This window comes from Pseudonaja textilis, chromosome Z (genome assembly GCF_049901715.1).
Source record: "Pseudonaja textilis isolate UNSWEBS1 chromosome Z, rPseTex1.2, whole genome shotgun sequence".
Lineage (NCBI taxonomy): Eukaryota > Metazoa > Chordata > Lepidosauria > Squamata > Elapidae > Pseudonaja > Pseudonaja textilis.
The window spans coordinates 84,610,663-84,635,625 of record NC_142008.1 but is presented as its reverse complement, the minus strand read 5'-3'; the positions used below and the strand labels follow the sequence as shown (position 1 = coordinate 84,635,625).

At 36.2% G+C, this 24,963-nt stretch overlaps 1 protein-coding gene across 2 annotated transcripts in view; it reads left to right on the top strand.

The window, feature by feature from the left end:
* ACE (angiotensin I converting enzyme) overlaps positions 1–20,250 on the top strand; it is a 58,605-nt gene extending 38,355 nt beyond the window's left edge. Inside the window, exons 15-25 of one of the 2 annotated variants that reach the window (XM_087918090.1) lie at positions 655–742; positions 1,488–1,631; positions 2,433–2,624; positions 3,503–3,600; positions 4,798–4,970; positions 6,186–6,409; positions 6,947–7,091; positions 7,663–7,761; positions 7,875–7,997; positions 9,333–9,520; positions 19,226–20,250. In XM_087918090.1, coding sequence (XP_087774216.1) covers positions 655–742; positions 1,488–1,631; positions 2,433–2,624; positions 3,503–3,600; positions 4,798–4,970; positions 6,186–6,409; positions 6,947–7,091; positions 7,663–7,761; positions 7,875–7,997; positions 9,333–9,520; positions 19,226–19,260 — 1,509 coding nt within the window. In that variant the 3' untranslated portion in view covers positions 19,261–20,250. Of the gene's footprint in view, positions 1–654; positions 743–1,487; positions 1,632–2,432; positions 2,625–3,502; positions 3,601–4,797; positions 4,971–6,185; positions 6,410–6,946; positions 7,092–7,662; positions 7,762–7,874; positions 7,998–9,332; positions 9,521–9,976; positions 10,172–19,225 lie in introns of those variants that run through there. The other variant, XM_026717315.2, reaches the window with a different exon arrangement.
* Positions 20,251–24,963: the final 4,713 nt, after the last annotated feature.

Sequence of the window (24,963 nt, the reverse complement as noted above, 5' to 3'; positions counted from 1 at the left end):
CCTCTTCTTCCTCAAATTTCCCTGAAGCATGAAATTCTTGCTCGTGGATTCTCATAAGCAACTTCAGATTCTAAGATTTTAAGTAATTTATAAAATAATTATAAAACAATAAAAACAATGTAGTAGCTCTTACAGTAAATAAATTTAAAATATTAAATTGCCGGGCTGATGAAAAAGGGACATATCTTCAGCGGTCTGTTGGTAATGTAATATTTTTATCATATTGCAAAAAGTGAGGAATTTCTGGGTTTCTGATTGAAGACTATGCTAGAATTCAGTCTAGATGAACTCATTAGTAGATAATCTCTTGATAGTAAAGGAAGAAGAAAGTCTATATGAATAATTCTCCAGAAGGCCACAGTGAAAGGAATATCATTAGATTCTGCAACACATGAACAAGATTTTATTCCATTATTTATTCGGTTTGCATCACAAATTCAGCATAATTAATTTCAGCCAATATCAATCCTGTGATATTATTATTAGGAAAGGAAAAATTAATGATTAAGAGGTGCTATTGTCATCCATTTTTATTAATTTCATGGTATATAATATGTTTACCATTAAAAACTTTTAGCAGAAAGAGATGGTCAACTTCTGAACCAGAGAAGCCAGTTTTTATACTATATAGTAGAATAATCTTATTTCTTTCAGTATAATCAACTGCTCTCAGACATGGAGACAATTTATAGTGTAGCCAAAGTGTGCAGAAAAGACACAGACTGCAAAGCGTTAGATCCTGGTAAGTCACATCATTGTCATATAATTTTAAGGAATAGTATCTTATTCGTTCCCCCCCCCCCGCCAATTTCTTGAAATTCACCTAGAATTGATATAGACATGAAGTTTTGGAGTTACAACTTTACATTCAAAAATCACTGAATGTGAGAAGCAGAGTTTAGATTTCTTAAAGAAGACAGAACTTTGAGTATACTGAAAATATACTTTCCTCACTGCAGGACAGTTTTCCATGACCAACAACATGGAATTTTAACTGTCCATCCCTAAAGGGTTCAGATCAGGAATCACACAACAGATCCCACATATTTTAGACATGCAATAAATGGGGCTTTTAATTCATTTTGAATCAGTGGAACTCTTTGATGGGACAATCCATCATCAACAGGAAAGCACCCAGAAGTTCAATAAGAAATGGGTTGGGGAAAATATTAGTAATGTTGTACTAATTATTCTTTTGATGTTTGGGGGATACATCTTGCTCATGAAAACAGAGTTGGATACAGATTGTTGTATTGTTAGCATTCCCTAAAATATGTAGGGAAATATGTACTGGAGTTTTCTTTGAGAACAACAAAGTGTGCGGAAGAATTCAGCTTTTAAAATGCCGGAAACCCCTCCTAGCTTAGTGCCCTCCAAATCTTTCCTCCCATAAAAATATGCACAATGTGGGGACTGCAAAAGATATAGCTGGGAGATAAGGGTCCAAATATAAACATTAATAATATGTGCACTGATTCCTGGTTCAGACCTTACAGATACTATGGCTAAATCAAGAGATTATGATGAGCTTCTTAACACCTGGAAAGATTGGCGGGATGCATCAGGGAAGAAAATCCGAAGACTCTATGAGAGATATGTACAACTGAGCAATACAGCTGTCAGATTAAATGGTAAAGAAATGTGATAATATGATCAGGGAAAAGATGGTGACTCAAAAACTATAGAACCAACATAATTAAAAATAAAACTCTAAAGCTAGAATTATTGCGGAAATACTGATGGTATAGGAAGCGCCAGTTTGCTGAAGTCAATAAGGCACCAAGTTAGAAATCAGGAAACTGAATTCTAGTTCCACACTAGTCATGAAAACTAGTTGTTTGATCTTGGGCCAATCATTGTCTCTCAGCCCAGCCCACTCATAAGGTTATTGTGGGGGAAGTAAGAAGAAGTATTATGTATATTTGCTGCTTTGAATTGTTTATAAAAAGTATTAAATGTGGAAAATATATAAAATAAAATAATAAAATAAACATTGTCCTAGAAGAAAATCAGCTGACACTTTCAAGCATTTCCATTGTTGCTATAGCAGTCTATAGAATAATCACAGAAGTGGCATATACTCTAAGAGTATTGTCATTTCACAATAATGATTTTATACAAAATAGCCAGTTTTGTTAAAGACTAAATTCATCTAGATGTCCACAGATTGCATATTACTTTGTTTCAGTTGCAGAATGTTAGGCCTAGTCAAGATGATTAATTATAAGTGTCAGAAATTGTCCTATAGTGCACCATAATCATTACTACTTTCATAGTTTAAATAAAGGGGTCAGAATCAATATTTTTTTCTTTGCTATATTAGTGTGAGATATACAGTATTAGGAAAAGAGTAAAATACATTTTTGCATATATATGCTGTCTCATAATATTAAAAAGGTTATCCCAATATATGTACGTATGTATGTGTACAGGTCATGCGGACAAAGGTGCTTACTGGAGATCTCTTTATGAAACTCCAACTTTTGAAACTGACCTGGAGAACATCTGGAATCAGCTTCAACCATTATACTTCAACCTGCATGCTTATGTACGTCGGGCTCTATACAAAAAATATGGAGAAAAGCGCATCAATCTCAAAGGCCCAATTCCAGCTCATTTGCTGGGTAAGTCTCTCCACTAAGGGTTGCTCTGAGCCATTGGGCAACGGGCATGCTGACCAAATCCCCAGGAACTTTGTACATTTGTGTAATGCTTGCAGACTTGGTCCATTGGAGACCTATTGCCAATTGTTGGAAGTAGCAATAGTAAGGAGCTTTTGCTTTTCAGGTTTTTTAAAGATCTTTACAACAAAGTCAGGCAGTGATCCATTAATAAAGTGCTCCACTTAAGATTTGACTCAGGATCATGAGTATTATACATAAGTATAAATGCATCCATAACCTGGACAAATACAATTCCAGGTTAAGGCACCCTACATCAAGAGTTTTAGGAGGAGATAGAGCTTTGAAGAATAATTGGAACACAGCCAAAACATGTCAACCATGCTAGAGAAAACATGATCCAGCTCCATTTTATCCTTTCGCTTTGAAGCCCAACTTAAGTAGCAGTACGATGGTAGCCAGTCCACAATATAGATGGGATCTTCACCTTTGAAATACAATAGATGGCAGTTTTCAACATTTTTTTTCCATAATTTCCACCATTTAAAAATAATATATAGTAGTCTGAGTGTATTTAGAGAAGTAAAATATAAATTGCCTCTATTTTTTTAAAAAAAACAAATAAATTGTTACTTTAAAAATAATGTGCCTATATGAAGATTCAAAGGGCAAATGTAATTGGATATAAAACTATTTTTATGTGGCAGCTACTACAGCACTGCACATACCTATCTGGATATCATAAGCCAAAAACTTCATTAGTTTTAACTCCTCTTCAAACATAGTGATCTTCCCGCACTGCCTTATCTTGTAATTTGATTTACTCCCCTCCCTATATATTTTCTGGTTACTTATTAACCAACTTTACTTTTTGTTTTTAGGTAACATGTGGGCACAATCATGGGCAAACATTTTTGACCTTGTCATGCCCTTCCCTGATGCTATCAAAGTGGATGCTACTCCAGCAATGAAACAACAGGTTGAAACACTAGATTTTATTCAATTGTTACTTGCAATGTTTTCTCATAGGAACTGAATATACTTTTTCCTTCTTTAAAAACGTTCCATAATAAAACTCCCATAGATATTGGATTATTATTATTTTTAGTTGCTTATGGTGTGGCTTGGAGCTGTCACATTCTAATAATCTCCAGTTTTATATGTTCAAGCAAATACTTAAGAGCATAGGCTGAATATATGCTTTTGATTAATTCTGGATTTCTACATCATGTAGAAATTTTGCCATGTTTTAGTGAACAATGCACAATAGCTGATTTTAGGGATTGTGCTAAGCCAAATTCAGACAAACATTAATGCTATATCTGAATCCAGCCACTCACTATTCCAGCCTTGTTGGATACAGGAAGTTAGAAGGGAAATTTCAGTTGGATCTGAGCCTTAGTACTATTTACCATTGTTGCTTCCAAAGCTGGTTCCTGTTGTATCCTAAAATATCTTTTGAACATCTTTCCTGTTCTATGAATCTGCTTTGAGTAGTAACCTATCTGCATTAGTACAAAAGAAAAAAAAACCATATATTAATTAAATTTGCCCATCTGAAACCTTCAAAACAAGGAAAATAAAAATTTCCTTCAGAAGTTGACTATAAAATTCAGAATATGACAAATCTCCATTGGAAGGATTTCCCACAGTCTCCCAAGAATGTGTCTTGTTGTGTTCTTATATTAAATGTGGTATGACATTATATGATGTAATCAAGAATGAAGTCTATCTAACAGTTATAGAATAGATTATCAAAATATAGCAGAACTGTGAAATCAAAAGGGGTGGGCCATTACTGCTACCCCTATCTATCTTTTGAAGCCAGCTAGAATGGTAATTCAGTTTCAGTTCCTATGGACAGACACATTTTTGTGAGACGGAACTGGAGTTACAAACCTTAGAAAAGGAGACAATTTGGCTTTTGGAGATTCTTTTTCCTTTCTGCTTTCAGTTCTGCACTGCCAGGGAACTATCTCTGTCTCGAAATTACTGTCTTGGTTTGCTCTTCACAGTTAATATTTTATAGTTATCTTCTTGTTTTTATGCAGTTTTTAAGATTATCTTCAATTACAGCAGGAAGGTGATTTGTTACTGTCTTAAAATATATGTCTTGTTCTCAGACTCCTCTTTGCCAACTTTTTAACTTTTGGCACATTTGCTCTGTTTTTCATAGGGCTGGACCCCAAGGAAGATGTTTGAACAATCTGATAGTTTCTTCAAGTCACTGGGACTTATCCCTATGCCACCTGAGTTCTGGGAAAAGTCTATGCTGGAAAAGCCATCAGACGGGAGAGATGTAGTCTGCCATGCTTCAGCATGGGACTTCTACAATCGCAAGGACTTTAGGTGATTGCACACTGAATTATAAAGTATTTGCAAAATACAAAATACAAAAGTAAATAGAAGAGCAGGGGAAGGGGAAGGGGAAGAGAAATGAGGAAAGATAGGGGGAAAAAAGAAAAAGAGATATTGATTTCTGACTTTCTCTGTAACAGTAAAATAAGGCATCAACATCAAATCACCACTTTGTGCTTTTCCATAATTATATGAACAAGTCATTTCTATAAAGATCTATCAATCTATTGTGTAAAACCCAAAGTCAGAGTTTCATTCTGTTCCATATCAAGCACGAAGTTCAGAAGTGGTCTCCATGAGAAACAAAAGTACTTATATTCTTTTCTTTAATCAAAGTAGTGATTAAAGGTGATTGCACACTGAACTAAATGAGTAAAGCTTGTAAAAGTCAGAGAGACTGCAATGTCTCATTGTAGCTAAAATTTGTTTAGGGTTTGTTACTTACCAGTATCCCTTATTGTATTTTACTAGGAATTGTAGTATAACCCAGTGCTTCGGGAGGACATGGATCACATTTGGGGATTAATCCTACTATTCGTGCATTTCAAAGTATGTCCCAGAGTGACATACTGTTTTTCACCCTGCAGGTCTCTCTAGAACTGCTTTCGTTTTATTTTCATGTAGCAAATATTCTTGGTCCACACACCAATCTCATATTCCAATATCACAGATTGAACTCAATTCAATGGTCTGTACAGAAATTGCTTCTTAATGAATTTTCTGAGGCATTTCTTAAAGCAAGAAATCACTCCGGATTGACTTTAGTAAGAGATTTGATGGCCTTTTGAGGTTACAGATTTGTCTTTCAAAGGATACTCTGTAATTACTGATGAAATGTGGAAAGTGCATACTTGTTCCAAATATTACATGATAACTTGGTCCAGATAGATGGCTACATGTGGGCACAGGAGAGAACAGGTGTGTATTTCTTTGTTATACTTTGTGGCTCAGTTCACATGCAAAAATCATTAGGAGACACTATTCTGTAAGCATTTTTCTGCGATAAGCTTATAAAGAACAAAGAAGCCTGTAACTGACATAATTAATTAATTAATTATAAACACAACCGCAATTAGACCAGGTTGGGATAAGTTGATATTCCACCTGTGGTTCTCTAGGACCTGGATTATGCATTAAACTGCTGCCTGGTTATTCCATTCTTTTCAAGAGATTCTTCTCCTCATTTTTATTATTTTCTTGTTTCAGGATAAAGCAATGTACTGTTGTGAATATGGATGATTTAATAACAGTTCACCATGAAATGGGACATATCCAATACTTTTTGCAGTATAAAGATCAGCCCATCTCATTTCGTGATGGGGCCAATCCAGGATTCCATGAAGCCATTGGTGATGTAATGGCCTTATCAGTGTCAACCCCAAAGCATTTGTATAAAATCAAGCTGCTTGAACATTTGGAAGATAAAATTGGTAAGCAAATAGGGACACTTTGTTACAAGATCGATCTATCAGCTTCAGTTTTTAAGAAATGTTCAGCACTGAACATTGCATCAGACTTGTGATATTTTATAACCCATTAAGATTCATTTGTGATTTGGCTAGAGATATTTATCTTTCTGGATCAAATTCATGCATGTTTCAAATACAAAATATTAATTAATTGTGTTGCTTTTCATCCCATGTTGGTTTTCAATATTAGGATGAAATATTTTGAATTAAACATTTAATTGCAGACAGATTAGCTTTTGGAGATTGTGTGTGTGTGTGTGTGTGTGAGAGAGAGAGAGAGGGAGAGAGAGAAAGGGAGACAGACAGACAGACAGACAGAGACAGAGAGACAGAGATGTAACTATTCAAAATATTGAAATATTGTAGAATTTGCCAATTAAGATTAGGGGCTGAAAGGGAAAACATGAGTTTTCATGAATCACTGTAGAGGCTGCAGAAGAGATAAAGCAGAAGACTTGCAGGAACCTTGACCTGCTAACACATTTTCTTCTTGGTCAGAGAGTGATATCAACTACTTGATGAGCATTGCACTGGATAAGATTGCTTTCCTGCCCTTTGGCTACCTGATCGACCAATGGAGATGGAAAGTATTTGATGGGCGTATTCAAAAAAATGAGTACAACCAACAATGGTGGAATCTGAGGTAATTAATTTGCAACTGACTATAAGAACATTAATATTTTGGTATTGTTCTGTCAGAACTAAATCTTGAGAACTTACAAAGAAGGGGATCAAGTCTGGCCCAAAACTACAGAAAGTGAAGTCAATGGCTAATAGGTGGCTTGTTTGAGAGTAAACATAACTATAACTGAATTATTTCAGACAGAGTTAAAAGTCAAAATATAATCATTTGGCCTTATCCTTAGGGGATTTCCTTTTTCAAATCTATCCTGTGCATTATATTTGTTGAAGGAATTCTATGGAATTAAAAAAAAGCCATTCATGCACTGCCTATCTCACTGATAAAAGCAACATTGGACTGAAAATATTGTTCTTTTGGGTACAAATCATTTGTATAATTTTTGCAGCAACATATGCATAATGATTCTGAAAGGTCCTGAAAGAAAAAGAAATTCAGAAGGCATTTTAGTTTTTTTTCCATAGAAAGGAAAAGTAATTATTTTTCAATCCTGTGAATATGTCTCCTGAAACCATTTTGTTTTTCAAATTCCTTAATGAATGTTATCTTCTCTCAATGTATCTTACCTGTATAGATTGAAATACCAGGGTTTATGTCCTCCTACACCAAGATCAGAAGAAGATTTTGATGCAGGAGCAAAATATCATATTCCTGCTAATGTTCCATATGTCAGGTAAGGAGAATTTTTTGCTGGCTTGTATACCTCTGTGACTTTGAAATATTATGACACCATTTTTCCTAGAATGGCTTTGACCTTCCCTTTTCTCTCTCCCATTTCTCTTCCAGGTACTTTGTCAGTTTTATAATCCAATTTCAGTTTCACCAAGCTCTGTGCAAAGCGGCTGGCCATACTGGACCCTTATACAAATGTGACATTTACGAGTCTAAAGAAGCTGGGAAAATCTTAGGGTGAGTATGCTGTCCTGAGGTGTGTAAATTTTACATTTTCTCAGTTTTTTGCAACTACATCAGATTCATCGAATGAGACTTTTTAAAATTATGCACTAAAATTTATTTCTCTAAACATGTATTTTTAAGCATACATTTTTGTATTTTTGTAATACAATGCATTTTGCATATTATTTTCATAAATATATTAAAGTTTATACTAGCTTTCTCCTAGTACATGATAAATTGTTCTTGGCAACTGCATTGCAGACTTTCAAACAATTTTGGATTCTGTAATGGTTTGAAAATGCTTTCAAATGCAATTTTTAAAAACATTTTTTGCTAAACCCTCAGCATCATCCTTAGAAAGAGACTGGTAAAGTTGGCTAAGTAGGGCAGGTAACTGAATTGACAAAAATTATTAGGCATTTAATTGTCTTGAACTGCTATTGAATGATACTTAACGAATTTTCTGCCTCATTCTAAAATAAATTAGCAAGTTTTGGTTAATTACAGGTAGCTCCAGATATTGGGGAACTGATACTAATCAAATTGAGACAAAACTAGCATTTTAAATTTGAAAGTCATCAACAAAGGTTTTTTACTGATGGGTAATTGGTCTTTCAATTTACTTGGATTTCATTCTGTTTTAAATCATCAAGCTTAAAAACATTATTTGTGAGATAAAAATGTTTTATTGTCTGGTACAGTGTGCTATTTCAAACTCATAAGATACACATTGAATTATTGCCATTGCACAAATAAACAAATGTCTATTGTTGCAGAGAGTTCAAAATATGAACCAGTTCATGCATGGACTGAAAGACCATTTAATTCGGCTTCTTTCACAAAACTTCAGGTGATTCCCCAAATGAAATAGCTCTCAACTCAAATAATACCAACAAATCATATATTCTGTATTTGTGCCATTTCAGTAGTAGCAATGAAGAGACTTGTTCAATAACAAAAAAGTATCCCCGGGTGGGCTGTCAGATACAAAAGCAAAAGCAGATTGTCACAAAAATGCTGAGATATAGCAAGGCAGCAGTTCGTTAGGGGGTGGGGGGAAACTATGTAAGACAAAAAAGCTCCCATTAAGGAACTGGAATCTCCATAAAGTAAGAAAAAGAAAAATTCTAGTACTAGGTGAACATCTATTACATAGATTTATAAAATAAAGGATGATAAGCAAAGGGCTTTTTAGATTGCCATTGGGTATCTGACTGGCTTCTGTAAAATACAGAATTGTATGTAGATGGGCCTTTAGGTTCACTTAGCAAAACAGTTTTACTGTATGTTTCCTGGGAGAGGAAGGAGCGCACATGTACAACTTCTATAAAAAAATTCTTTTTGCAGGGATGCCTTGAAGCTGGGCTTCAGCAGGCCATGGCCTGAAGTCATGCAACATATTACAGGGCAACCCAACATGTCCGCTGAAGCTTTGCTGACCTATTTCGAACCACTGACAAAGTGGCTCATTGAAAAGAACAGGGAAAATAATGAAACTTTGGGTTGGCCTGACTACACCTGGGAGGCTTATGCAGGTATTTAAACATTTAAACATTGGTATTTAACAGAAATGAGGACTGAAGGGAGAAGCACATAGATCCAGAGGTTCCCAAACGGGGGTATGAGACGAAACTTGGGTTTAGAAGTTTCAAAATTATAGTGTATATGTATAATTATATGCATATAATCATTAATTTTTAAGGGGTCTGAGAATATATCAGAAGCATTCTAGAGGTGCAGGATATAGAATAGGTTGGGAAACCCCTGACATAGACCCTTTAATTTTTCTTGCTGATTCTAGATACGAAATAGCAAGACTACAGTGGGAACAAAGTTAATGCCCTCCTTCTCCTTCTTCCAAATGCTTCTGCTCATTTTCTACCCTGATTAATTTTTTTAAAAAAAATGCAGCTTAGTTTAATGCTATGCCTTCTAGGATAAGTTTACTTAAATCCATTCTTCTATGGTTTTTTTTCTTGGTTCTTACTTAGGTGAATCAGAAGTCACTTTCCTTGGGATGTCACTGAGCAACAGTGAGATAGAAACAGGACAGTGGATCTTGCTTGCAATTGGGCTTATACTTCTTATTACCACAATAGCCTTAGGTATCACATACTTCAGACAAAGGAAAGCCTTCAAAAGTAGCTCAGAAATGGAATTGAAATGAATTGAACATGTTTAACCCATTTTCTACTATGCCTCCAAATGAGTGTGAAAAAGAGTTGAAGAAAATTTTGTATGTATATATGTGTGTGGCTGAATGAGAGACCAGATATATCTACATTTAGAATGGAAACTAATATTGGTTTTGTGAGTGTGTATGATAGGTTTGAGTGTCCCTAGAGAGAATGTGAGTATGTTGTGTTGCATACGTGTTCTATGGCTAATATGCAGATATATGCCTGGGGAGAGTATGTGTGTATCCTATTTGCAAGGAATAATTGGAATGTGGATAGCTATGCATGTGTGTTCACTTACCCAATTGAAAACACTCCCATGAGGGGCAGCCTGTATAAAAAGGGCAAATATGCCAACGAAAGCACTTGACTCTTCTAATAAATTCAACAAACCTTTTGATTATGCAAGAGCCAAAGCAAAAAACATTTATTTATTATAAATAATACCTTTTTTGAACAAAGGGAAAAGAAGACGAAAAAAAATGAAGCAATGTGATCTAGTTGGGATAATGGGAATAGCCGTACTATTTAAATCACTGCTGACCCAATGCCTTTCTTCATATATTCATTTGAAGAGCTGGTAAATTCCATCAGGCTTGCTGTAACTCAGGCAGAGAATATATTATCGAGCAAGAGCTGTGTCAGATTTCTTCAGAAGTTGAACAAATGTTGTATGTGATCATGTCAGGAAGTTTTTAAAAGACTGTTTTGGTGCATGAAGGACAATTAAAATGTATCACAGTCTCTGTATATTCACTGTCTCTTTCATTTCTTTGTGAAAGAACAAGGAAGAAATCACAAATGGATTACAAGACAAATCTTTCAGGAAAGGAAATCACTCTTCCAATATATGCTACCCTATTAAAATGCCCATTTTATAGTTCTTGACTACACCAATGCATCTGATATGTATAACTACAAAAATGAGTAATCTAGCATAGTAATCTCTATAATTATTATCACTTGAACATTAATAAACAAAATAAGACCAACTTTATTTGGTAACTTCCAAACATTGGTATAAATGGCAGGCTCTGAATCTATCACTAAAATAAAGCTGAATGTCCAAGCAGAGAGCATTTTGTAAACTGTCAGCCAAAATAAAAAAAGCCTCTCCCATTTCTTTCCAAAATCTACAGACCTCAGTAGTGAAGAGCAGGATGAATTACAATTTACACAGCTGCACCTTGAAGTCAGATTAAAAGTTTATTAACATCAAGGGTAGTTCTTTGAAAATCAATGTAATATACTGTATATGGTAGTCCTTATAATATCCAAGTGCAGAATTCTGTATTTGATGCATAACATGTCACTTCGTATAATAGACAGAGTTGTAATCAAGATGTAAAGTTGCCTTATTATAAACTATTGAGGAGGCTATCACAGTAAACATTTTTTTTTTTTGCTAAAGGCATATTCAAGCTACATACTTGTTTATTCAGTTCCTGGGAGTAGAATCTAACCCAAATAATCTCTTTTTATTGGGGGATTCAGCCCCAATGAGTTTGTCCCTTGTCTAATCCATCGTTAGATGCACACATCTGCACAGATTGATTGATTCAGTAGGAAAATTCAGAGCTGCATACCACTGGCGTAATAATAACTGGAAAAAAAGACATTTGAGTGCATCCCTGCAGAGGAGGAACCTTACTTGACCAATGGAGAAAGTGTGCTAAGAAGGCAAAAGCAGGAAGGAAATGGTTAATAGTCACACAGGCAAAGAGCAAGCAGATTGAAAGGTGAAGAAGGAAGGAGGAAATTCTAACTCTTCATCTCTACTGCACTGCCTCTTGTGGTCATTATAGTGTGAGATGATGAAGAGTCAGTGCAACCGAAGTCAGATTTCAAACAATTCCAATACCAGGTGTCTGACTAATTGCACCAGGGTGTTTTTCAGAATTTAAATAGCATAGGGATAAAATGGAACAGAGTGTAGTTTAATAATTACGCCAGTGAATCTTTCCTTCCCTGCCATCCACTGGCCTGCACTAAGATGATTTTAAGTAAGATGATTTTAAGTAAGGTAAGGTAAGGTGGGGTGGGAGGTGATGAGATAACCTTTATTGTCACTTTTTCTGTGAACACACTGGTGCACATTAAAAAATGAAATTCTGATGTCTACTCTCAAAATAAAATGATAGATAAATAGAGTAGAGTAGAGTAGAGTAGAATAGAATAAGATAGATAGATAGATAGATAGATAGATAGATAGATAGATAGATAGATAGATAGATAGATAGATAGATAGATAGATAGTACAAAGCTATTACAGAATCTAGTTGTTCAGCTTCAGATACTGTGAAGCCTCCTCCCAGACGGTAACAAAGAAAACTGATCATGGAAAGGATGAATAGCATCCCTGACAATACTGTGGATCCTGGTCAAGCATTGCTTACATGCTATGTCCTGGTCAGAAGGAAGTAAACTTCCAATAGAAAAGATTATTGGAGGTTTCTTTTCTGCCATCCCAACCACTCTCTGCACAGTTAACTTGCTTGACAGCTGCACACCCAGAAACTTGATACTACTAGCCATCTCCACAACTGAATCATTAATATACAGAAATGTATTGCTGTGCTCCCCTTTTCTGAAATTGATAATGATCTCTTGTTTTTCCTACATTTAAAACTAGACTGTTTTTGTTACACCAGTTCACCAAACCCTCTTCCTTCTCCTGGTAATTACCCTCATTATCATCCTGAAGAAGTCCCACCACTGTTGTATATCAGCATACTTCACAATATAGTTGGTAGCAAACCTTGCACACCAGTCACGGGTGACCAGGGTAAACAACAGCAGACTTAGGGCACAGCCCTGAGGAGAAGTTATGCTTAAGAACACGGTGTTAGAATTATTAGTCTCAATTCCTGCATACTGGGGCCTATCAACAAGAACATCAAGAACCCAGTTGCACAAAGGTATATTGAAACCTAAAAGCCCAGTTTATCTACTAAATGCTGAGGAATAATCAAATTAAATGCCAAACTAAAGTCAACAAACAGCATTTGTACATGAATATTTCTTTCCTCTAAGTGTACCAAACTCATATGGAGAATAGAGGAAATAACATCCTCTGTGGAACGATTTGCATGGTAAGCCAACTGAAGTGAGTCAGGGAGGGAGGCTGTATACAATAAAGTCCTTTGTCAGCCTTTCAAAACATTTCATAATGATGGATGTAAGTGCACCTGGACAATAATCATTAAGACCTGTGATTGAAGATTTTTTTGGCATTGGTAAAATAATGGCAGGGTTAAAACACAATGGGATCACTGCTGCTGCAATGAAAGGTTGAAAATATCTGTAAGAACACAAACACAACATGTAAGAGCACAACTTCCATTTATGCTCTTTCCTTGTATCTGCCTCAGTAATTTGCACGTGTATGGCTGCCTAGACGGAGACATATATTAATGATGGTTAGAAATTGAACCCAGAGTCCTGGCAGAAAATTGCCAACTATCAGGTATATGATTATAGTTCCTGCCCCAATAATTCAATACATTTGTCAGATTTCAGAGCCATAATTCATTCCCTGTTGAAATAGCACTATTTTTTTGAGCCTATGGCCCCTGAGTAGTGAAAAAAGAAAACAAAAGTGTTTTGTTGAACATCCCTAATGTATATGGATAGAAATGAAGAAAGAAAGTGAATGGAAGAGAACATGCTCCAATATTCAGAAATAAAGCTGCTTCTTTACATTTTCCTGATGATTAAAGAAAAGATGCAAAGAATGATGTTTTAAATCCCTAAATATATGGGCTAATTAAAATAGATCATTCAATGATTTAGTATTGGATGGTGCTAATATTTAAAACAGTGATTCCCAACCTTGGCAACTTTAAGATACATGCACTTCAACTGCAAGATGCATGATGGTTAGCAAATTCTCGAAGTTGAAGTTGATGCATCTTCGTTTGTCAAGGTTGAGAAATATTGATTTTGAAAGTACTGGTTGTACATGCACCTAGCATGCAAAGAACTTTCCCATCTTCTATAGCTGGAAAATTAACATCCCATCAGTTTTGCTCAGAGAACAAATAATTCCCCTCAATCCTATGGCTGCAATGAAAAACCAGATCATGAGCTTGATTTTAGTAATCCAATATATGGAGAAGAGGCGCTCAATACTATTTTATTTTTGTAAGTTTTATTTGAGTTTTCACACACAAAAAAGAAAAAGAAATACAAGTAAAACATCTTTTTTGAAAGCAGTATAGTCCCGGGTTACATCTCTTCATACAGACACAAATTCAAGTTCATGCTCATTTTTATATTCCATTCCATATCTTATTACTATTCTACATTTTCTACATAGCTTCTCCCCTCTTTTAACTTTCTTAATTTTATTTTATTTATTTCATCTCAATTCAAATCATTGTACTTATATTCTTTGTCTGTCCTGTTTCAATTGTCTACTATCTTTTCTCATTAAACAAAATTTATCCTGTAATCACTGATTGGAGTATGACACCTTTATATCTTTCCCCTAAAATTATAACACTTAATATAATACATAACTTTCATTCAGATTCTGCTTGGCACATTCTAAAACTACACATTGTATTCTTGAAAAAAGAAAAAAAGATTATACATGTATAATATAATTAAAACAACAATCCGTTCCAATTCAATTCTATCATTAATATTCATATTTATTTAGATCTTAACATTTTGCACATTACTTTTCAAATAAATATCATACTTCTATGGGATCAATTATAAACTTTCCATAGCTAATTTCCCCCCTTCACTTATATTTTATAAAACATTAACTAATTAAAATGTTCCCATTCCTTCCTAATTCAATTTTCTCATTTATTTTATTTCATTTATTTTATTCACAAACATTTCCCCAAACCACACCAACTACTTTATCCCTCTTTTAAATCATAACGTTGTTTTCAATTTTCTAAAATTATTTCTATTACAAATATAACAATACAATCTTATGTACCTTCACAGAATCCCTTTTTCAGTTAGATTTTCACCCATTATCTCTAAATAGGTCCTGTTTCTTTACATCTTGCTCCAAACCTTTATAACTTCTCTTCCTTTCCTTCTTCCCTCTCTTCTTCTCTCTCCCCTTTTTACCCCTCTGTCTCTCCACCTCCATTTCCCTCTTCTGTATTCCCCTTTTCTGTTGCTTTCCAACATTATATCCACTTTTCAAATTGTTTTTCCCTTTTTTGGCTGTTTTTTTAGGTCTTAAATTCTCTATTCTCTTTCCCCTCTTTCCCCTTTCTTCCCCACATAGAGTTACTTGTTCATTAAAGATGGCTTCTTCTTTGTCCCACTCTTCTTGTTTTGCAGTCTTTTCTTGTTGTTTCTCATAGTTGGAGATCTCCATTTCTAAGAATTGAAAAACGAAGCTAAAAGAGCCCTTCCCTTCTTGTGCATCTTCTTTGTATTTTTTAAGTTCCATTTTCAATTCATCCAAAAGTGATGCCATTGTAAAAAAATTTAAACAACCACCCAATTGATTTTAGTCATTCAAATATAATAACCAAAAATCCAAAAGTCACCAGACAGTCCAAATACACACAGCTGTTTCTTTTTACACTTTCTCTTCCTGGGGTTACTATTTAGTTGCAAAGTCTCAATTAAAATGTATCTTTTAGAAGTCTTGTTGAAGTTTACTTTAGATTCTTCTGAAGTCCAGGCAGTCTCCTCCCTCCAGATCCTGCCCTTATTCTTTTCCTCTCCCTTCCTGCTTATAAAAGAAAAAGTTTTTAATGTCCAGAAATCCCTTTGGCATTTAGTTATATTTTCAGCTTAATTGCCTATTGATGCCAAAGCGGATTTTTCTGTTTTCTTATTCCGATCTCTTAGTTGTCAATGTAAGGAAGGAGAGAGAGAGAGAGAGAAAACCGGTCCCCTTTCACTTTCTTTCACTGCTTCTGACCTTCTTTGGGAGTGATGTTATCTTTTGTAAAATTTAAATTCCAGGGTACCTTAATTGTTGTTTTTTCAGCTTAACCCAGTCAGCCAAAACTTTCACTTCTTATCTTCCTCCTGCACTTTCTTTTCTGGTTGAGTTCTTATTTGAGGCGGCCATTTCTGACCGCCGCTCTTACTGCCTTTGGGAAAGGGAGTTTGGCCAGCTGAGGAGGAGAGATGCGGCTCTCCTTGACCCTGCTGGCAGTCTCCCCCTTCTTCACCACCTCTACGGGGTGGCTTAGCCCTGAAGCCAGCCGCTCGGGGTGGTCCAGTGGCGAGCCCAGGCAGAAACTGCGCACAATCGTGGATTCCTGTCTGTCACTGATGCCCTTCAAGCCGGAAGTCCCTATACTATTTTTGAAATGTCAGTCTGCTTCTGTTACTTCAGTGTTTTTCCTGCACGCATTACTAAAAAGTATGGCTCTTGCTACTGCTACACAAAGTGCTGATGGGAACAGGAAGTTGCTTTTGGTCACCTTTGTAAAAAAGTGGACCTGTTCTTAATCCTAATAGCTTGGACCTAATCATCAGGAGGATTGCACAAATGATTTTTCCTGGGGGGGTCTGTTGATTAAAGCACTTGTGGGGGCAGGGCAGCAGGATTGCCACCATATGGCTATTCTAGAATAAATTGTGGGGCAGGGATAGGTCTCCCAGAATAACATCTGCAATCACCATGTTTACTTTAAGGCAACAGTAAAAAAATAAACCATTGTACAAACAGAACAAAAGTGGTCCTACGGAGTTGCTTTTTGAGGCATAATCCTAGATAGGCCAATAATTTCATCAAAGGAAAAGATGGGACACATGCACACATACATGCATTCACATTTACTCTTTCTGAATTGTCTTCACTTTCATGCAGGTGACTTATGCATGTTCACTGGTAAAAGGCTGTCATCAACATAGCTCCCTGGATGAAATTTCTTGCATGTGCCTGAGCTGTGTCCCCTTCCCTGTCATGGCTGAGGCTTGGCTCACTTTGCAAACCCTGCTCACAGCCAAACAAGAAGCAATGGGAGGAGGGAATAGACTGGGATGCAGGGAAGGTAAAAGGGAGGGGCGAAGGAGTGTAAAGAGTCAGAGCCTGAGACGCAAGGTCACCTGCTGAGAAAGTCTGCTAGGCAGAGTCTGCTACCCAAACAAACTGAATTGAATTGACAGTACTGATTGGAGGGAATAAAGTGACAATGGAAGGACCAGAGGAAAAGGAGACCATTTAAATATGCTATTTGCATGCAAAACTGTTAGAATTGGCTTTGCTGCTCCTATATCCATTTTGGCTCAGTAAAATTATAGTCTTGGAAACAAAAATGTCCCAGGAAAGGAATATTTATTTGCTGCATGAACCAAGTGGAATGATTGACATTCCCTTTCCAGCTTTGTTCAAAATAGTTAAAAGAACCAGAATTCTTGTGTCTTTTTTCACTTTTGTACATAATTTTTATTATTATTTTTATTACAATGGTAAAAACTAGTGTAAACTAAACTTCAAGAAAAAAAGATAATAACAAGAAATAAAAAGTGCATAAACAAAAGAAAAAGAAGTAGAAATAAAGAAGTGACTTTTAAGCTCCATCACAAGTATAAACATATTTAGTTGTTATGCCCTAAAAGGTTACGAACATATTTCTCTTCATCCCACATACCATCCCTTATCTATAAGCAAATCCATAAAACACGAGCTTTTTCAATCTTAGTGTCTATATAAAAGGTTGCCAGAACTTCACAAAAAGTGTCTTTTTAAAATTTTGATCAGATAAATCGTGCGTGTTTTCCTTTTATATGTAACAATCTTTAACTCATTCAAATGTTGTCATATGATATCTCTTCAATACTTATTTATTCGATCACACTTCAAGGCTTTAAAAAAATCTCTTTTGTAGAATCAATAAGAAAACATTTTCCAGGATATTTTCTTGGTTTATCATTTGTATTTCCTCTTTAATTTTTAAAATTTCAAGCAGTTTCTTTTGTATATCTAATAAGTGTTCTTTTCCAAATCAATCTCTTGGATTCTCATTTGCAATTCCATTTTCAATACTTTCCCTCTCTTGTCAGACAAAATTTACTCCACATCTGACATTTTCTTATCAATTGCTTCTGGACATAGACTATCCATAGATTCAAACTCTGATTCTGCTGATATTGTAGCTACTAATTTCTGGCTGCATTATTCAAAGATTTTCTTTTCCAGTGTTATGACATTTTTTTATTCCCCTTATAACACCAAAAGCAGTCTTGGTTTTCTCCCCGGTCTACATAGAATCTTCAATCCCCTCTAGTGTCCTAAAATCATAAAGTCGCTTATCTTTATTATAACTATAGTTATATAGCTATAACTATAAATATTCCAAATGTAACTGGACTCTTAATTCATATATATCTTTTTTAGATCAAAATCTTATTTATCTTTTTGCTGTTTGTTTCAGATTCTTTAAATTCTTTAACTTATAATTAATTTTGTTCAGAGTTGAAGCTAAACTCAGCTGGTGATCTTTCAAACATGTTCCAAAGGTCTATAATAACTTTAAGATTGTTAATAAATAATTTCTGAAAATGATTTAGAAAGTGAGGCTTGCAAACTTTGTGTCTTTTAAAATACTTGTTCTTGATAAATTTATGTTCACTTGATTATTTTCAAGATTCTTACAGATCAATTTCTTTATGATCTACTCTAGAATCTTTTCAGTTATCATTCTTAAAGTGCTTATTCTATGAAACTTTCCCTTCTTTTTGAAGCTGGACAATTTGCTACGTTGAGAAATCTGGCACTCCACTCATGTTCCAGGATTTTAAAAAAACAGTTTTATAAAAGTTCTCTCAAATTACTCTAAAAATAAATAAATATTTCCTAACTCATTTTTCTCAATCTCAGCCATATATTTCTAAAATTATTCCCTTTTGGTCTTTATAACTATATCATGGGTGGTGGGAACCTCCTGTTGGAGAATAATTCCATCTTTTTCATCAATATTGTGATGGCTTTTTTTATATTAAGTGTTCTGAAACTTCTCCACAATTCCAAGCTCTCTCTTGGTCTTTCCCCAGCACTGAAATGCTACCCATATATTTTTGATTGAGCAGAAAACTATCTTATAATGATATTCCAACTTCTTTCAGATCCACCACTACAGACCTTAAATGCAAGCTACTGAACGCAAGAAGCCTCGCAAATAAAATGCCTGAATTCCTACTACTACTAAATGTGGCCATTTTTTAATCTAATCTTTGTCTGCAAGACGTGGTTGAATGTATCCTTTCCAGACTCCATAACCACAGTACGTGACTATGATGTTTTCCGATCTGACCATGAAACCAGTAGAGGGAGTGGTGTTGCCATTTTCTATAAAAAGTCCCTAGATCTGAAAAAGATTCAAGTTACACAGGAGATTGGTCTTCCTGAAACCATCATCTGTGATCTGTCCATAAATACCAAACTTCACTTCTGTTACAGAGCTCCTGATTATGACTTCAATCATGCAAACAAGTTAACTGCATTACTAACATGGGCATTCTCCTGCTCACACCCTATTATCTTTCTTGGTGACCTCAATCTTCCTCTAATTAATTGGACCCTAAACAAATGTACAACTGAACCTATACATGTAAACCTGTACAATACCGTTACTACTCTGGGACTGGATCAATTAGTAACAAACAACACTAGACTCAACAACTGCCCTAATCTCATCTTTTGCAACAGTTTAAACATAATTTATGGACTACAAATAAAAGAACCTGTCAACCGTAATAATACATGGGCAAACAATAGATACAAACTCAAAGTAAACCACTCCAAACTTGATTGCAGAAAATACGACTTCAGCAACAGAGTGGTCAATGCCTGGAACTCACTACCTGATTCTTGTTATATCCTCAAACCTCCAAAACTTTAACCTTGAACTGTCTACCATGGACTTCACTCCATTCCTAAGAGGTGTGTAAGGGTGGCATGCATAAGTGCACCAGCATGTCTACCGTCCCTGTATCATTTATCCATGTATTCGTACTCATTTATTATGTATATACTTATACCTGTTTATACTTATATGTTTATATGTTATGTTCATATTTGTTTTCTCATACATGCTTGACAAACAAATAAAATAAAATAAATAAATCAGTACTGACTGCCTCTTTGGAAACCCTCTCCTGACTCTTTGACTTCTTTTTCCCAGACACTGCTAATTTTCTGATTTCCCTCCAATCAGACAAAGTCTACCCATGCAGCAAACTTGTTGTTATACTTGTCAATCTTGGACTAAAGGTGGAAAAGACTAAGGGGAAACTTAAGCTTGTGTTAATCATGGGCTGGGGATGAGATAAAAACAGTATGGGGATGGAGAATAGAAAAAAGATGTTTGCCAAGGAATGTTAGTGCCATGATTAAATGCAAACGGGGAGATGGTCTCTTTGAATTTATCTTGTGTGGCATCCAACTTTTTATTTTCTGATCTTGTTTTCTAATTTTTATTAAGATTTTTTTTTTTGGAATACCTTTCAAATTGGCTCTCTGTCAACTTCTCTTTGGGGAATTTCTATCCATCCTTGGGAACTTTATCTCATTAGTTTTTCCTCCTTATAATTGTCCTGAATTTATTACATCCTGATTTTCTGAAATCCATTGAATATATTTCAATAAACTCAGTTTTAATATCCCTTAGCATTAAGAACTCTAGCATTACATGATCATAGTATGTCATCATATGCTATGTCTTCTCCTGTTAATTAGTATCGAATAATGGACAGAGCTTGTGCGTCTTTGAATCTCCGAAGGAGAAAATTATCAGCAGAACATGAATTTCCTAGTGGGATCATGTTAGCAGAATTTGACTCCCAATAGATGTTGTCCTCTCAAAACTTCTCATTCAGAAAAAGATTTGTAACAATTTTCTGTAAGGCAAGAACTATTACTTTCTCATTCTCAAGTAGCATAAGGAAAATAGTTGTTCTATACAGAAAAGCACCTTAATGTTTAGGAATTGCTGAAACACAAGAGTCCTATCACTTTAGAAAACAGTAAGACTGTTTCTCAGTAAATACTACTTTCTGGGATCAAATCAGTGATGGGATTCAAATTTTTTTACTACCGGTTCTGTGGGAGTAGCTTGGTGGGTATTGTTCCATATTAGCAGGCTTGAAACCCTGCATTCCTATTGGTCCACAAAGACAGCTACCTGATTGGACAGTCAGGACGGCTGTGATTGGTTCGCTAGGAGTCTACCGCAATTGGATGAAACCAATCATGGGAAACTCGAAGCAATGTCATTGGCCGCCTAGCCGCGGTCAGCTCTATAAAAGAGCCGCCGCGAGCGCTGTTTTTTACTCGGGACTAGCCTGTAAAATAAAGAGCTGTTGTTCATTTAACCTGAGTCTCTCGTCTCTATGAGCCTGACCTGCCGAACTTAACAGGAATGGCTTGGTGGGCGTGGCAGGGGAAGGATATTACAAACTCCCATTTCCTCCCCACCCCACTAACCTGCTTTCCAGCTCCATTCTCCTGTTCAGGGCAACAAAAGAAGACCCAGCTGATCAGCTGGGACTCAGGTGGCAGAAAATAGATGGAGGTAGGGCCAGTCAGAGGTGGTATTTGTCGGTTCTCTGAACTACTCAAAATTTCCACTTTCAGTTCTCCAGAACTGGCCAGAACCTACTGAATACCACTTCTGGATAAAATTAATATTATTTATTTGTTTGTTTGTTTTAAATTAATATTATCCAACATAGACAAGACAGTTCATTAATACACAGTATGGATGTTGAAGTAATAATTGATAGGATATCAATAATAATTAATAATTGAACTAATAATTGGTAATTGATAAGTCTCCCTATCAATCGTTATTAGTTCAACTAATGTGAAGGTTGAGACATTATTATAATTTTACAATATAAACTAGTAAATCCAGCTTGTCCTGAGATTTCTAATTTACTAAGTCATTTGTGATCTTATACACAGCCTAATGGTTCCCCCTTTTTTCAATTCATTCATTACTTAAAATACAGGACTACAACTTTTAATTTGGGACAAAGCTATCACACTGAGAGATCAGTTGTTTATGACCTTTTTTGGAGTGGCATCTTTTTTTCTGCTTTAGTTCTCCTCTAGGAAAAGACAGAGTGCAAACTAGTGTGGTTAATATTTTTATCTCCTGAATGCTAAGTATAAAGTGACAATTATGACACCCTTCTAACACATCTAGTCTACAAATTCTATCCACACTAACTCAAGAGTGGGATACGACAGGGTTAACTACCGGTTCGGGATTTACGAGCTTCCCTGCCCGCTGTGAGCTGCGTGCCTGTAAATCATCATTAGCACGTTTCTAGCACACTAGAAGCAGCCTTTGAAACAGCCTTCTTTTCTTGTTTTTTTAACTGCAGCTGTGCCTCATTCGGCAGGTGAAGTTGAAAAATCAGGAAATAAAGGTCAGGTAAGAGCCCGGGTGGGCAGATGGGCAAAAACATCAGCAGACATAGAACCGGTTCTATGTCTGCTGCTCTTCAGAGCTACCGGTACTACAGAGCTGGACAGAACCGGTAGAAACCCACCCCTGCACTAACTTTGAACCAAGAACTTATTGGCTGAAACATCTGGTTTAATTCAGGACAGAATTGGTACACACACACATACACACACACACACACACACATGCACACACCTTTTTATAATCATGCCTAATTAAATATATAGGAAAACATGTTTGCAAACCATTTTGACTGATTCCCAAATGGTAACACCTAAACTCAGACAATTACACTAAAAAATTGCCTCTTCCACTATCAAGAAAAGGAGAAATATTCCATGTTTTAAGAAGCCAATCAGAGTTGCCTCTTGTACCACAATGCATTTCAGTCTACTGTGTTATTTTAATTCTGGAATTACTGTTCCTTTTAGAAATGCAAAAATACCTTCTAACATCCTTCCTTCCTTCCTCCCTCCCTCCCTCCTTCTCTTCCCTTCCCTTCCCTCCCCTCCCTCTTTCTTTCTTTCTTTCTTTCTTTCTTTCTTTCTTTCTTTCTTTCTTTCTTTCTTTCTTTCTTTCTTTCTTTCTTTCTTTCTTTCTTTCTTTCTTTCATATAGCCACCCTCACGAAGCCAACTCTTGGCAGTACACAACAATAAATAAAAATATGAAAACAACAAATACAAATATAAAAATGTGTTTATTGCATTTGTATATTGAAAGCTGAGTCCACAGTGTTGTTACAGAGTAGTTTGGCTGCCTAAGGTTCATTTAATTCACAATTGTGTCATATCCAGAGCGATGGAATGGGAGGACTCAATGATGCTAGCTTATCATGGCCAGCTGAGGGCAGCCTTCTCGCACCACTGAGTCCTCAATGCCAACTCTCTGCCACCATCACTTTGTAGCACATCTTAACACCATAAATTCACTGTGGGAATGCTTTGCTGTGATGCTGGATGAAGAACTGGATGGATGGGTGAGTGAACAGGCTGTCAATGAGGGGTGTTGATGGGCAGGGCTGCACCAGATGAGAAGCAAGTAGGGGTGGGATATCAAAATGGGAAGCCCTGGAAGTTTAAAGCCACATTGCTTAATGTTTGCATGTGTCTTGCTCTGAAAATAAGGGCAACTTTGGGAAGCAACGGGGTGAGATGTCAGCTTTTTTAAAAAATAAAATAGCTTGCTTTCAGTTGCAAAGTTTTCAGCTGCATTTATGGAAACAGGGCTACAGGAACAGGAAAGTTTGGAGTCCAAACTGAAAAAAATTCCTCTTCTCAGCATTATTATTTTCACAGCATCAATGTCGGTTTTCGGAGGGAACATTGTTGTGACTCTCCATTCAAACACACTCTGCACATGACCAGGAACACCATGAAATAACCCACCCAACTTTGGGGAAAAGCACTCTGAACATGACCAGAAACACCATGAAAGCACTCTGCCCATGAGCAGAGGTTAAAACCAGCAACTTGAATTGGAGCTGGAAATTGAGTTGTAACAATGCAGCCAGTGACTACAGGTGTAACATGCACTGTTCTAGGAGCACACATAACTGTTTGCGTTGCTGCATTCTGTACCAGTTGTAACTTCCAGAAACACTTCAAAGGTGGCCTCATGTACAGAACGTTGAAGTAGAACCTAACTAGGGCATAAATGATTGTAAGAATGCCTGCCAACTGAGGAACACAACCAAAGTTGTGCAAAGATCCTCCTGGCATGAATGTCACCTGTCATCCAGCAGGAGTCTTGAGCCTATGGGGACACCTAGACTGAATACTGAATCTGTCTGGCAAAATGCAATCTCTTCCAACTTCAAAGCTGGCATAGTCCTGGACTCAGAAGGCCAAAAATAAAGCCAATCAGCTTGCCAGGATTCAATCTCAAGACTGTTGTTTCCTATTTAGACCCTCATGGCTTCCAGGCACTACAGTAAGACAGCCATTGCTTAGTTTGCCACTTAGGTATGCAGTTGGGTACCATCTGCACATTGATGATGCCTCACTCCATGAAGTAGATGTTATAACGGAAGGGAGAAAGTACAAAGCCCTGTGCCACCCTACATAATAGGGATTGGGGTGGACTCTCCTTCCCAATCATCCAACTTGTTAGCACAGAAAAAAGGAGGCAAACCAGCACAGCATCACACCATCTGTCCTCAGCTCTCTAAGCCAATTCAATTCATGATTGATGATATTGAAAGATGCTGGGAGGTTAAACAGAGCAGTAGTGGATCTACTCTCCTATCTGACCACACTAGAGGTCATCCATAAACACAAGCAATGCCATTTTTGCTCCAAACCCAGGTCTGAATCCTGGCTGGAAAGCAGTCCAGATAATCCACTTCCACCAAGGTCCTTTGAAGTTTCTTTACTATCTTCCCCCAGAACGA